At 43.7% G+C, this 15,320-nt stretch overlaps 1 protein-coding gene across 1 annotated transcript in view; it reads left to right on the forward strand.

Moving 5' to 3' along the window:
* Nucleotides 1-253: 253 nt before the first annotated feature.
* Nucleotides 254-15,320, forward strand: part of LOC112239187 (ubiquitin-conjugating enzyme E2 E3) — a 37,048-nt gene continuing 21,981 nt past the window's right edge. Inside the window, exons 1-3 of the mRNA XM_024407681.2 lie at nucleotides 254-399; nucleotides 1,605-1,812; nucleotides 3,487-3,537. Of these exons, the coding sequence (XP_024263449.1) occupies nucleotides 1,616-1,812; nucleotides 3,487-3,537 (248 nt within the window). The 5' untranslated portion in view covers nucleotides 254-399; nucleotides 1,605-1,615. The remainder of the gene's footprint in view (nucleotides 400-1,604; nucleotides 1,813-3,486; nucleotides 3,538-15,320) is intronic.

The following is a 15,320-nucleotide window of genomic DNA, read 5'->3' on the forward strand; positions in this document are numbered from 1 at the left end:
AGCGTTGTTCAAACCTGTATTTTGTATTCCCCTCCGCTGTTTTGAAGCCCCCAAAACAACAAAATAATAGTCCTACATATGCTCCTTCACTCGAATGAATATCAGAGGACTGCAAGTAGTGACAGACAGTGCATTTCCTGCTGTTTGCTCCATGACCATCGTTTGGAAGTGAGAGTGAAACAGATCTCCCTGTCTCAATCTCAATGGACCCAAAGCAACGATTGACTCACTCGCTCTCCAGCGCCACCTGTCTCTTCTAAGCCAGTAATGCAGCACCTCCTCTCCTTCCGATTCTCCAATGTTCACAGCTTGGCCGGAGCTCGTCGTCTTCCCGGCTACAATTCCACCGGATTTTAAACACTCCTACCCGGCCTAAATCAGGACGAGACCACGCTAAAGGTAAAGAACAAGCTCCAAGGACCCGGGAGAGTCTAGTTTAAGCGGAGAAAGATCGTCCTTTCTTGTTTTTTTCAGCGCTGTCGTGTTAGAGGGAGCTTGCTCAGAACTGACTTCATGCATCAGTTGACTTGGTACACCATGCTGATACTGGAGTCTCCTACCATAACAAACCTTGCCGATCTACAAGGGACTCTAAGGTCGGATTCGAAACATGTACTGTTCCTTAGAATGCGTCAATTGACTTATAGTCGATATACTCCTATTCGTCGGGGATAGACGTATAATAATGGTCTCCTAAAGTGAGAGAAACATGCTATGTTTTATTTAGCTCGCCTGCCTGTCTGCGAGCCCCCTTGCTGCAAATAGGTGCAATTATGCTTTCCTTGCAGCTCTTCATTCGTATTCTCCAAACCAATATTTGTGTGATGGTGGCTATGTTGTAGGCTAGGAGGGTTTTGTATCATTGTTTTCTATTGCTTGGCTTTTGACAGATAAATCATTCGGGAACTCACCCCAAAACGAAGGTATAGTACCCTAGTCATTAGTCACAAGGATTAAATCCGAGCCTTCTTTTATTACCGTCCACAAGGCTTCAAATACACTGCGATAATGTAACAATATTTGCACGCGTGTTATGGGTCTTTAAGGGGATTATTAAAAGCCAATTGGATCGAGCTAATGGAATGATTTGGTGACCCTTATCTAACCATATAGCTTGATATAGACGTGTGGTGTGACCATTATGGATTATGGAATCATAAAGAACATCGTTTGTCCATCAAAATTACAGTGATTTAAATAAAGTACTCTAATGGATATTATGTATAAATAGTTTTAGCTTTTGTTTATAAATAACTTTTGATGAATACTCAGTAATGCTCAACATCTAACCATTAAATTGACAGAGAGGACATAGGCCTGAATAGGCCTACTCATGTAGGTTACAAACCACAGACCAACCCACAAAGGGGTCTACCATTCCAGTGAGTTATGTAAAGTTGAGGAGGTAACCTACATGTCTGATGATGAGCAACACCTATCTCTCTCGGCTGGATATCAATAATCTCAGCTGCAATAACATCATGCGTAGAGTCAATGCAGTTATCGATTAGCTGTAGCCTATGTACCATGTTATTATCCAAAGTTATGATGTAGGTATCCCAGTTATTGAAACAGTGCATAACTTTTCTGTTCATTCCTCATAGGGGGAATCAACATGTCCAGTGAAAGACAAGGGCAGTCAGATGATGAGAGTCCAAGCACCAGCAGTGGTAGTTCTGATGCGGACCAGAGAGACCCGGCGGTGCCGGAGCCCGAGAGAAAACAGCAGCCCGCCACACCCCCTCAGCAACAGAAGAAACCTACCAAATTATCCAGCAAGACTACTGCCAAGTTGTCCACTAGTGCTAAAAGGTAATGTCTTCATTATCACTGTCTTCTTCCAATTTGGAATAATTCATAATTACTGTAGCCGACACCCTGCTAAACTGAGTAGACTAATATAAGAATTATGGTTAATTTATAATGCTTTAATCCTTTGAGTCACAAATCCTATTATGATAGGAGCCATTTCTTTTAATCTATTATTCATGTGCCAAATACGATTATTAAAAACTACAGCCGTTGTACTACATTATCATATGTAGTAAAGGCTTTATTATTAAGTTGTTTGATCAAGGTTTTGTGAAGTATTGATGGTGACCTATTCTCCTCATCGTGTCACAACATTTAATGTTGTGTGAGAGGAAGATAGTCACTTTAACATAAATATATGTTTAGCAGTTTTCAATCTTATCTGAACTTCAAAAATAAACAGAATGATCTACACAATAGCCCTTAAAGTGTCAATCAGCAGTTGCAACGGCGGCAGGTAGCCTAGTGGTTAGAGCGTTGGACTAGTAACTGAAAGGATCCCTGAGCTGACAAGGTAAAAATCTGTCGTTCTGCCAGTGAACAAGGCAGTTAACCCATTGTTCCTAGGCCGTCATTGAAAATAAGAATTTGTTCTTAACTGACTTGCCTAGTTAAATAAAAAACACAATAACCAAGCCTTAACCCCGCCCCTGTTTCATTCAAAAGCTGAGGAATGGGGCTGGAGAAATGCAATCACTTTCAAATTCATGGACAGCGCTATGGATGCACACGGACTGACCATCCATGATATAGAAATTATAGTTTCAACCATGTTTTAAGGATGTATAGGGTTTGTTTACATTTAAGTTGTTTACAAACAATGGAGTTGTATTCTTCAAGAATCAGTGGGTACATATCATTAATTTACAAGTCCTAAAATGGATGTAGCAACTGCAGATTGTCCCTTTTAATATATGTATCAAATACTAACGGTAGACCAGAATAGAAATGTATTTAAAGGCAAGTATGTCAAAATCCTCCCCTTTTTCTCCCTTACGAACTGTTAATAATGCTTTAGTAACAGCCCCCTACGCAGCTCTCTCTGGTTTAAAGCCCTTGTCAAATATACCCGAGGTCCTCCCCCCTCCCTCTCCCTCTTTGCCTCATTTGCATATAAGCTTTAAAATAAAATCTTTTGTGCTTAATGTGACTGGAACGGGCGGATGAGTGGCGGGGTTGGAGGTGAGGGGAGCTAGCTTTGTGCTGGGGGTGAGAGTGTTGTTTTGGGGTGAATGGATGGGAAGAAACGAAGGAGAGAAAGTTTTGCTGTTTTGGGCTTCGGGTTCTGCCTGGGAGAACAAAGAGGAAGCAGCCATGTTAGCTGTGCTGAGCAGAGAGAGAGAGAGAGAGAGAGGGAGAGATATATCGAGAGAGAGAGCCGTGCAGTTAGAGCTACATTGGTAGAGGGCAGTGTAAGTCCCTAGTCTACATGGCTACTCTAGTTTAGTGCTGTAAAATCTCTTCTCTTCTCCTCTCTCATTTCTCTCTCTCTCTCTGACAGCGAGGTCCACAATAGAAACAAGTCTGTTGACTTTGCTGTGTTTTTATCCTTGATGATTGTTTATGTGTGTATTGTTCATCCCTATAGGGCTGCTCTAGTCTAGTGCTGTTGAGTCTCTTCTCCCACAGCCCTCTTCTCATAGTTTCAATACATGTATCATTTATTTCCCACAGAATCCAGAAGGAGCTTGCTGAGATCACTCTGGATCCACCACCTAACTGCAGGTATCGCAAAGATTTCATATTCATTTGTATTCTGTTTATGCTCTTTTTTAGGATGAGGCTGAAGGCTGTCAGTTATGTGTTCTGCTGTCACACAAAACTGTTGCAAGATATTTATTTTAACTTGTTGTATTACTTGTCATATTAAAGTGTTTTATTAGGACATTCATATTATTTCAATGCCTGGCTTCAAAGCAGAGACGAAGAGGATGGTCTGGTTTGATGGTTTTTGACGTGTTAAATAATTGATTTGTAGCTGTGGTTTTTGCCCTGTCATGTTTTCAATAATGCAGCAGATGCTGCATTTCTGCAGACTGTCTTTGATTCCATCCTACATGCTGTTGATCTCTGTCCATTTAGATTCCATCTGTTGTAACGAGGTTGACATAGAAATGCCTTTATAACGGAGTTGACACAAATACGCGTTTATGACAGAGTTGACAGTTATGTGTTTATAACAGAGTTGGCATAGATACAGTATGTGTTTATAACGGAGTTGACATAGATATGTGTCTATAACAGAGTTGACATGGATATGTTTTTGTAAAGCAGATGGGATGCTGCAGATTCAATTTAGAGAATGTAGGATTTAATGTTTTTGGATGAGCGCTGAATCATTTTGCTTCATACCTTTTAGCTGTTAAACATGTCTTACTGTTTGCTGTTAAACAACTGTTTGCTGTTAAACAAGTCTTTTAGAGGGTGAAAAAATTGTCTGTTTAGATTCTTGAATGCCCTTTTGTCACCCTTGAGTCTTCTGAAATTCAATTGCAGTCATGCGATTTGATAAACTTACAATACTTTGCTTACTGGGGTGTGTAAATGTTCTTTATCCAAACCACTATTGCACAGATACCGACAGTTGTACTTTCATCATTTTTGTTGTTGTTGCATTTTAAATGTCTTCAACCAAGGAGAAATTACAGACAGAGTTTGAGTTATGCCTCTGAAATTGGGTTTCATTCTGTCATTAAGTGTATTAGCTCTAATGACTTTGACCCCAGCCCGGGAATGTCCTTCTAGAACATATTCATGAAGCAGCACTATGACATATGGTCTTTGTTTTGCTCTCTAGACCCAGGACTTAAAGGGGGGGTACTGGCATTCTTCAGACTAGCCCCTTCACCCCTCTATTGGGCTGCAACCATGAATTATTTCCTGCTAAACAAACCTCACTGTGCCCACTGCCTCTTTGAAAGCCGCTCTCTTATATAGAGATGATTCACGTTACACCAATATTTCACTGTCATGTATTTTATGTTTAAGTGGACCCCAGTAAGAGTAGCTGCTGCATGTGTGACAGCAAATGTGGATCCTAATAAACTAAACGTAACACTAACCTCCGACATGAATTCCTTTGACTCCAGGTTTGTGGTTTTAGAACAGAATCAGTTACTGTGGTGTCGTAGGGGTTGATGTAGAGGCTGCTACCTTTAGTCAAGAGACATTTATAAGAAACGTCTTTGGACAAACATTCTGGGGTGTAATTAGCCCAAAACATTTCGCAACGGAAACGGTTTACTCCAAACGTAAAACGAAACAAGAGTTTCTATTGGAAAAATTCAGGTAGGTGCCTCCCTATATCGTTCCGTTTGCTTCTGTTTTAGTTCTGTTTGGTTCCTAGTGAATACACCCCTGTTTTCTAAGATGCTGATGTTGCATGTATGCATAGGTTAAGTTAACCTTCGACATGCAAGACTGCCTCACTGAGATGTAGATTGGATCACTGTGTCCCTGTGAACATGTGGTCGTGGATCATGGACCACAGATCAGCATGATGTGGGTGAATATGTGCTCCTCCTCTGCCTGTTGTGTTGATGCTGTAGTGGTGAGCTCCAGCCCACACCGTGTGTCTTCTGAATTGAAACGGGATCGATATCCTGCCCTGGCACAACTAGGGCATTCCCGAGACAACCTTTGATAATGGTAATTGACAATGCAGGACCTTTCTCGGTCTTATCCTTCACTCTGTGCTGTGCACTTTGAGTAGGAGTGCTGATATAGGATCAGTTTTCCCTTTTAGATTATAACAAATATGATTAAAAGGACAAGGGCGACCTGATCCTTGATCAGCACTGCTGTCATGGTGTGTGCATGCGTGGCTCATGAATCACCTTTCAGTCAATTGGACAGTCAGTCTCTGGTTGTGTTCCAAATAGCACGCTGTTCCCTATACAGTGCACACATTTACCTTGAGGCTGCCTGGGACACACATCCCCAGTGGCCAGTGCATTTACCTGGAGGCTGCCTGGGACATTACAGTGGTTTGATGGTAATGCGTCACATTTCGGCTCACTGCCTTGATAGTGCCTTGGCCCACAACTCGGCTCTAATTTCAGTTGGTTTAGATAGCCTAGTTCATTGCTGTTGGTTTTGGTTGCAGTATCAACTATCAAATATTTTCCTTGTTCTTTCACCTTAGGCCCTTGTGTACTCTAAATTGACACAGTAACACACACACACACACACACACACACACACACACACACACACACACACACACACACACACACACACACACACACACACACACACACACACACACACACACTACTACACTAATCCAAGGGCAAGCTCTCCTGCAATTTGATGCTAAGAATTACAGACTTAATGGATCTGAATGCCATTCTTAAACAGATGAATTAAAACATTACCTCTGTGTTGCTGGTCCACCCAGTGTAGTGATGTTCCCTCTAGGAACCTATTCTAGTCTATTCATATTCAGTAACCTGATCGATGATGGTTTTAATGTTTATGCCGAGGCTATTGGATAGTAATGCAGAGAAGCACTGCTATTGATGAAACACCTACGCCACCATGCAGACCTGTCTGACCAGACATGAACACACATGTTTATGAGCAAAGGACATATATGGGGATGTATACTCCTTTAGAAAAGGAAAAACATCCAAATGACGACATGACTAAACAAAATAAAGCTACTATAAAGCACATCAACTGTATAGTCTAGTCTGCTCTGTTTGTAATGTACCTTGACATGCAATTCTTCCTGTGCCGGTCTTCCTGGTATTGGTTTACAACGTGCACTCTGCTCACTTCTTCTTTGAAAGGACAAAGTGCTAATAGCCATGGAATTTCTAGTGAGAGTGAACACATTGTAGCAGAGGACTTCTGCATCTGCACTGCATATCCAGTCAGGGCTCACTTGAAAAAGACATGTCAATCTCAATGTGACTTCCCTTGTTATATATGTATTATGTATATAAGGATACATAATCATTGAAAATAGTTAGATACAAGATACAATTGTGTATACATTGGCGCCTTCATCTTGTTAGCTTGCATTGTGTATTGATAGTTTATTCTGCATGGCAGGATAAATTTCACCGTCTGGCCGCCCCTACCTCTACTCCTGTTAGAAGACAGCGTCTGGAATTCATCCTTTTCATCATCTGGTTTCTAGAGGGATACTGTTGAAGAATAATTTAGACAAATTATGAAAAGACCTTCTCCATCTTATTTATCTGTGTTCCATTCATTTATTCAAACAATCTCATTTGTATATAATTGGTAGATTAGTTCAGTAATTGGTGATTCCTCTCTGCATATAGTCTAGTTCAGAAACAGATCAGGAAAGAAGCAATGTTAGTGTGTATCACTATAGAACAGGCTCAACCAGAGCAACTCTACACACACTGTACCCCTCAGCTGTATTCTATGTATCTTGTCATTATTACACTTAAAGCAAGCAGTACATGTAGAATGGGCTATGAAGAAATATAATGCTGATTTCTCTGCCCTGTTCATCCAATCTGATCTACCCTGAATAAATGTTTAAAGAAAGCTCTACACTCTTAGAAGAAAAGGTGCTATCTTTGGCTGTCCCCATAGGAGAACCCTTAGAAATGTTTTGGTTCCAGGTAGAACCCTTTTGGGATCCATGTAGAAAGAACCCTTTCCAAAGAGGGTTCTACCTTGACCCAAAATGGTTCTACCTAAGAAGGGTTCTCCTATGGGGACAGCTGAAGAACCCTTTTGGAACCCTTTAGGCTGGAACGTGTCATTAAGGTTTGATGCACAGATCTGATATGAACCAGAGTTAGTTGGTTATCGCCTGCTGCTGGCAGTCCGTCAGTTACTGCCTGGTCTGTGTCAGCTGTGGTAGGCGTCTTGGACATTCTACCCTGCATTACTGTGGGGTCACACAGTGTAAGACAGTCCCCACTGCCACGTACACATAGGCCAAAGAGTTACCCCCTCTATCCCCCTTCAATCCCCCTCCCCGTTTCACTCCCCCTGTCCCCCTCACCCCCTCACCCCCAGGACAGTGAAAAGGTTGTTCTATCCTGTCATAGCACGCAGGTTAGCATTTTTCTTGTTCTGGAAGCAACTCTGCAGAGTGATCACTATTTGGCACAGACAAATTCCTCAAATCTGATTTTAAACCTAACCCTAACCTTAGCCACACTGCTAACCCTAATGCCTGACCCGAACTTAAATGTAGACCAAAAGGCTCATTTTAGTTTTCAGGAATTTTTACAATATAGCCAATTTTGGCCTATCTAAGAGTTCTGCCCCCAGGACAAGACTCATGACAATAAATGTAAACCTGCACTCTATACCTGCCGTGCTTTGTGTGGCTTTATGTGTTCAATCCCCTCAGGGATCGTATACTCATATTTCAATAGAAGCTGTGGCATGTGTTGTTAGTTTATTATTATCTGTCAGTACCACCAGTTCCTTCTTAAGGTAAAACTGCTGTCCACTCCCTTCTTAAGGTAAAACTGCTGTCCACTCCCTTCTTAAGGTAAAACTGCTGTCCACTCCCTTCTTAAGGTAAACTACTGTCCACTCCCTTCTTAAGGTAAAACTGCTGTCCACACCCTTCTTAAGGTACAACTGCTGTCCACTCCCTTCTTAAGGTAAAACTGCTGTCCACTCCCTTCTTAAGGTAAAACTGCTGTCCACACCCTTCTTAAGGTACAACTGCTGTCCACTCCCTTCTTAATTCTTAAGGTAAAACTGCTGTCCACTCCCTTCTTAAGGTAAAACTGCTGTGCACTCCCTTCTTAAGGTAAAACTGCTGTCCACTCCCTTCTTAATAACCTCGTTGGGCTAGGGGGCAGTATTTTGACGTCCGGATGAAAAGCGTGCCCAAAGTAAACTGTAAGTAAACTGTCTGTTACTCAGGCCCAGAAACTACGATATGCATATAATTGGTAGATTTGGATAGAAAACACTCTAAAATTTATAAAACTGTTAGGACAGCAGTTTTACCTTCAGAAGGAAGTGGACAGTAGTTTTACCTTAAGAAGGGAGTGGACAGCAGTTTTACCTTAAGAAGGGAGAGGACAGCAATTTTACCTTAAGAAGGGAGTGGACAGCAGTTTTACCTTAAGGAGGGGGAGTGGACAGTAGTTTTACCTTAAGAAGGGTGGACAGGACAGTGGACAGTTTAACCTTAAGAAGGGAGGACAGCAGGACAGCAGTTTTACCTTAATAAGTTAAACTGTTGTCCACTTCCTTCTTAAGGTAAAACTGCTGTCCACTTCAGTCCCTTCTTAAGGTAAAACTGCTGTCCACTCCAGAAGGTAAAACTGCTGGTCCCTTTCGAGGGGTAAAACTGCTGTCTTCCAGTCCCTTCCTAAGGGGTAAAACTGCTGTCTACTCCAGTCCCTTCCGAGGGGAAACTGCTGTCCACTCCAGTCCCTTCCGAGGGGTAAAAGACTCCAGTCCCTTCCGAGGGGTAAAACTGCTGGACAGCAGGGGTAAACTGCTGTCCACTCCAGTCCCTTCCGAGGGTAAAACTGGACTCCAGCAGTTTTCCACCAGTCCCTTAATAAGGTAAAACTGTTGTCCACTTCCTTCTTAAGGTAAAACTGCTGTCCACTTCAGTCCCTTCTTAAGGTAAAACTGCTGTCCACTCCAGTCCCTTCTTAAGGTAAAACTGCTGTCCACTCCAGTCCCTTTCGAGGGGTAAAACTGCTGTCTACTCCAGTCCCTTCCGAGGGGTAAAACTGCTGTCTACTCCAGTCCCTTCCGTCCACTCCAGGGGTAAAACTGCTGTCCACTCCAGTCCCTTCCGTAAAAGGGGTAAAACTGCTGTCCACTCCAGTCCCTTCCGAGGGGTAAAACTGCTGTCCACTCCAGTCCCTTCCGAGGGGTAAAACTGCTGTCCACTCCAGTCCCTTCCGAGGGGTAAAACTGCTGTCTACTCCAGTTCCTTCCGAGGGGTAAAACTGCTGTCCACTCCAGTCCCTTCTTAAGGTAAAACTGCTGTCCACTCCAGTCCCTTCTTAAGGTAAAACTGCTGTCCACTCCAGTCCCTTCCTAAGGTAAAACTGCTGTCCACTCCAGTCCCTTTCGAGGGGTAAAACTGCTGTCCACTCCAGTCCCTTCCGAGGGGTAAAACTGCTGTCTACTCCAGTCCCTTCCGAGGGGTAAAACTGCTGTCTACTCCAGTCCCTTCTGAGGGGTAAAACTGCTGTCTACTCCAGTCCCTTCCGAGGGGTAAAACTGCTGTCTACTCCAGTCCCTTCTGAGGGGTAAAACTGCTGTCTACTCCAGTCCCTTCCGAGGGGTAAAACTGCTGTCTACTCCAGTCCCGGTTCTTCCTTCCTCTCTGTAGTCTTTCTACATTCTCTGTGCTGGCTGCCTTTCAAACACACATTTACTCCTGAGATGACAGTAATAGTATTTATCTGGCTGGACCTGCCCTGGCTGGCTGCAATCAGTCCCACTGGGGTTTGCTGTGGCACAAAATGACCCAGCAGAAACACACACACACACCCTGTTTGCCCCTGTGCCCCATTAAACCGCCCTCTGCCCTTCCCACACCTCTCTATAGGACATTTCTCCACCTCCCCCATTAATTATCACACACTTGATGTGTTATTGAAGTGTGTAATGTTGTGTTTGTTGCCTCTGTTCTGAGTGATTCATTCAACGTATTAGCGTCACCTGTGTGAGGCCTTGCTTTGTCTCTAATGAATTGTTTGTGAATGAATTACACTTAGCTTGTCCCACAGGGGAACGAGGGTGTTTTAGATTACAGTCTGACCTTCTGGCGAATGTCCTGTAGTCTGAGCCTGACTGTGACTGGACACTGGACAGGACTACAAGCTGGATCCCTATTATCCACATGTCTTTTAAAGTGGGCACCTACACACTTCCTCTCATTGACTTACAAATGGTGGAAACTCCTTCCAGCCAATACTTACACCAATCCTATGCTTTTAAATCGATGATGGGGAGAGAGTGTGCAACTGCACACTTCAGGGGAAGGGTGTGGTATGAGGACCTAGCCTGGGTCAGTCACTTGCAGTAGCTCACCAACCTCTATCTCTCTTGTTAGTGTTACTGGATGACATCCTGTTTTAAAGGCTTACAAAAAGAGATTATCTAACCTGCATAATATAAATGAGTGAATCCTGATTGCTGTTTGGGGAATGTGATATGAAAGCCTGGGTCTTTCTTAAAGATATATTCTTACAATTGCCTTGGATGGTATGTGAAGCCGGTCCTGCATTAGTTCCCCCAGACATGGTAAATATAGATAATGATTCTTTATCTCTATCATGCTTGTGCTCCCCCGGCCTTTAATCTCAAGGGAGTATATCCCTAATGTAATTTGCTAGGCTGCTGGCCCCTTGCTCTGTCTGAATCCAGTGTCTCAGGAGTAGGCTTTTGGCTGGCTGCTCCTCTCCCTCCTCCCTCCCTACCCACTTTACAGGGTCTCCTGAGTGAGCTGGCTGTCCCAGTATGATTCCCTCCCCCCTCCTCTGCTCAGAGCCCATTACTCTGATAAAACACGGAATAGAAGTGTGTGTGTGTGTGTGTGTGTTTGTGTGTGTGTGCGTGCGTGCGGCTGTTTGGCCTAGACCGCACACACACACACAACACACACACACACACACACACACACACACACACACACACACACACACACACACACACACACACACACACACACACACACACACACCACCACCACAGTGCCCCTTCATGTCACAATGCCACTATGTGAGGGATAGGAAGGATAAAACGCTCATCACTTTGATCACACCTGATTTTCCCACCTTCACCTTGTGGCGTGTCTCATTTTCATTTAAAGGGACTGTTAAAGGGACTATCAAGGCAAAACATTGTGTTCCTTTTATAATCACTCTCCCCCCTCTCGGCTGCTTCCATGGAAGCCCAACCTTGTTAGCCTATTAGTTTGGGTTTAGAGGTCAGGCCACACAGCACTTGGTAATGTTCTGGTTTAGAGGTCAGGCCACACAGCACTTGGTAATGTTCTGGTTTAGAGGTCAGGCCACACAACACTTGGTAATGTTCTGGTTTAGAGGTCAGGCCACACAGCACTTGGTAATGTTCTGGTTTAGAGGTCAGGCCACACAGCACTTGGTAATGTTCTGGTTTAGAGGTCAGGCCACACAGCACTTGGTAATGTTCTGGTTTAGAGGTCAGGCCACACAGCACTTGGTAATGTTCTGGTTTTTAGAGGTCAGGCCACACAGCACTTGGTAATGTTCTGGTTTAGAGGTCAGGCCACACAGCACTTGGTAATGTTCTGGTTTAGAGGTCAGGCCACACAGCACTTGGTAATGTTCTGGTTTACAGGTCAGGCCACACAGCACTTGGTAATGTTCTGGTTTAGAGGTCAGGCCACACAGCACTTGGTAATGTTCTGGTTTAGAGGTCAGGCCACACAGCACTTGGTAATGTTCTGGTTTAGAGGTCAGGCCACACAGCACTTGGTAATGTTCTGGTTTAGAGGTCAGGCCACACAGCACTTGGTAATGTTCTGTTGTTGATTTGTGGTAGAATGTTTCATTCACTGGTATTTTTCTTCTGTAATCTTGGTCCGTATTCACACAGCATCTCAGAGTAGGAGGGCTGATCCAGGATTAGTTTTGTCTTTCAGATCATAATAAATATGATTAAATAGACATGGAGGACCTGATCCTAGATCAGTATTCATACTCTGAGACGCTTTATGAGTATGGGCTCAGATCTGCTTTATACTTCTACTGACTGTGTTGCTGTGCTCTGATAAGGCTCAGGCTGTCAGAGAGTGCACGCTATGTCTGCCTGACGAATCCACCTGCTTTGAGTCCCAAATGGCTCCCTATTTCCTATATAATGCACTATTTTTGACGAGGCCCCACAGTGCTTTGATTGAAAGTAGTGCACTATATAGGGAATAGAAAAGTAGTGCACTACATAGGGAATAGGGTGCCATTTGGGAGACAGCCCCAGTCTCCGGTCACAGCCCTAGTCTCCGGTCACAGACCTAGTCTCCGGTCACTAGCTCATCACTGTAACACAGAGCACAAAGCCACACCACTTACTTTCACGCTAGCCGCAGCCCGGGTAGTGGAGAGAATAGGAAGCCAAGGGTTCTGGAGGGAGTCTTGTCTCACTACATCTCCAGAACATAAGAAACCAGACCCTACAGACCCTTAAGCCACCTGCCCTTCTACTAGACACACACACACACACACACACACACACACACACAGACACACACACAAAGGGAAGACCAGCTACACAACGCGCCAGTCCAATTTGGTTAACCGTTTTTTTACTGCCTCGGTCCCTTTGAACCAGACAAAAGAGTCCTCATCCTGTCATCAAAGTGGCCTGTCAACAAGCTGCTCTCCACATCAGGCACTTGTTTTTGTCAGCAAAGCCTGCCCGTTTCCTAGATTAGCATTTCTCTTCTCATGCGTCCCAAATAGCACCCTATTCCCTATGTAGTGCACACCTTTTGACCTGGGCCCATTTGGGACACAGCCTCCTCCCTCTCTGCCCCTGGCCAGGAGATGCTGAGCTAGCTGACTCTAATCACAGACCCCCAGTAGGGATTCAGGCCTGTGGGCCGCGTCTGTCTCATCACAGTGTACCCGTCAATAGACCTGGGATGTGGTGGTGGGGTTGTTTGTATTTTAATCAGCAGTGGTTTGTCTTGTATGACATGCGCTCTGTGCTGTGCCCAACAAACAGAGCTTCTGTTTATCTGTCATTCCTGTTGTTTGCAAACACTGGTTTGGAAACTCACCCCCTCCCCCTGTGTTCATGAGCTGTATCTTCTCTGTGCTGTTTTCCTGTTAAGAGTGCATGAGACATGTTATTCTAGCAATATCTCATGAGTCAGAAATGACCTTGTCTTACAGAAAAGCATCTCATTCACAACAGATACAGTACTCTGTGTAAACTTTTCTGTTCATGTTATTGTGTCTATTTTGGATGAAGACCAGGGCCAGGTATGAAAAAGGACTTGGCATCTGTCAGAAACAGAAATGTCACAGCCTGCTTACTGATTTTAAAATGTTTTCATGCGAGTTGTAACAAGTAGAAATGTTCCTCCTAACATAAATGTACATCTTCATAGATGGTGGAGAGGAGAGAAGAGCTGTTACAGGATACATTGTGGGTTGTCCTCCACCTTCTTTGTTGAAATCAGAGTTTAATTAGGACTTTATAAACACAACACCACAGGAAGCGTTTCATTTGTGTAAACATCCATGTCAGGCCTCAAACAGAACAGTGTTTTGAAGTGCTGTGTCTCTCCACTTTGTAGTATCACTGTCTCTCTCGCTCTCTCCCGTTGTATCATAGTCAGAGGAGATGAATAGGGCTGCTCTCTTTCATGACTGTCTGCCTTGTCATAATCCACAATTAAATGTCTTGGCATATCCCTTAGCAACAGGTCTTGCCAGAGAGAGAGAGAAAGAGCAGCTTTGTAGCCCAGCTACACACATGCATGCACACACACACACACAAACACACACACACACACACACACACACACACACACACAAAGGCAATACCTCGTCAGGGATGATTCATCTCTCAGTTGGTCTCCTCCGCAGATCCCACCTCCTCAGTCCTCCCCTGGGACATATATTATAGAAGCACTGCTATCCTAGTCTTCAATGTCCTGGTTGCCTAGTGGTTAAAAGTGTTGGGCTAGTAACCAAAAGGTTGCTGATTTGAATCCTGGAGCCGGCTAGGCGGAAATCTGCCGGTGTGCCCTTGAGCAAGGCACTTTGTCTTAATTGCTCCTGTAAGTCGCTCTGGATAAGAGCGTTAGCTAAAATGTAAATGTAATGGTGTGATTTGATTGTGTGTTGGTTTACCTTGTAGTAGTGGTTGTATGACAAAACATAATCATGAATGTATTACTCTCCCAGGGCTTTTTAAAACGGGTTAATGTTTGCTTAAAAGCATGAAACTGTGTTGTGTTTGTTGACTAGTGTGTGATTGTACTGTATCGTGTTGATCTGGGCTGGCATGATGCTCTCAGCATAACTTAAAGCTCTACTATAATACACCACATACAATGCTTATTTTTCTCTCTCTGCACTAAATACTCTGTCACTGCAGAGAGACAGCCACCTCAGAAACCACTTCCTGCTTTGTGTTTCAGAATAGCACCAGACAGTGTTGCTCATTCACCATGTTTGTATCTGGAAGGATCTGGGTTGTAGAGCAAAGTGTTAGAGGTAATAACAGAGATCTGGCACCATGTTTTGTAAGAATGACTATGCTTGAAGAATTCCCCTAAGACCCCATTCAGAATTGACACCTTTCCTACACACTTCTCAGCAGTTAGTACTCAGACGTACCTTATGATGGTGCATAACGGACTTTGCAGGCTGAATATATTTATTTAAACCGCTGAAAACCCTCCAACTTGCTGGCCAACAGATTTTCAATAAGGTTTTCAGTACATGTACCTTTAATTAGATCCCTGCGGGTTCAGAATACTGAAAGTTTCACTGAAAGAAATCCATCTAAATACATGGATACTCGTCTCT

This window comes from Oncorhynchus tshawytscha, linkage group LG03, assembly GCF_018296145.1.
Source record: "Oncorhynchus tshawytscha isolate Ot180627B linkage group LG03, Otsh_v2.0, whole genome shotgun sequence".
NCBI lineage: Eukaryota > Metazoa > Chordata > Actinopteri > Salmoniformes > Salmonidae > Oncorhynchus > Oncorhynchus tshawytscha.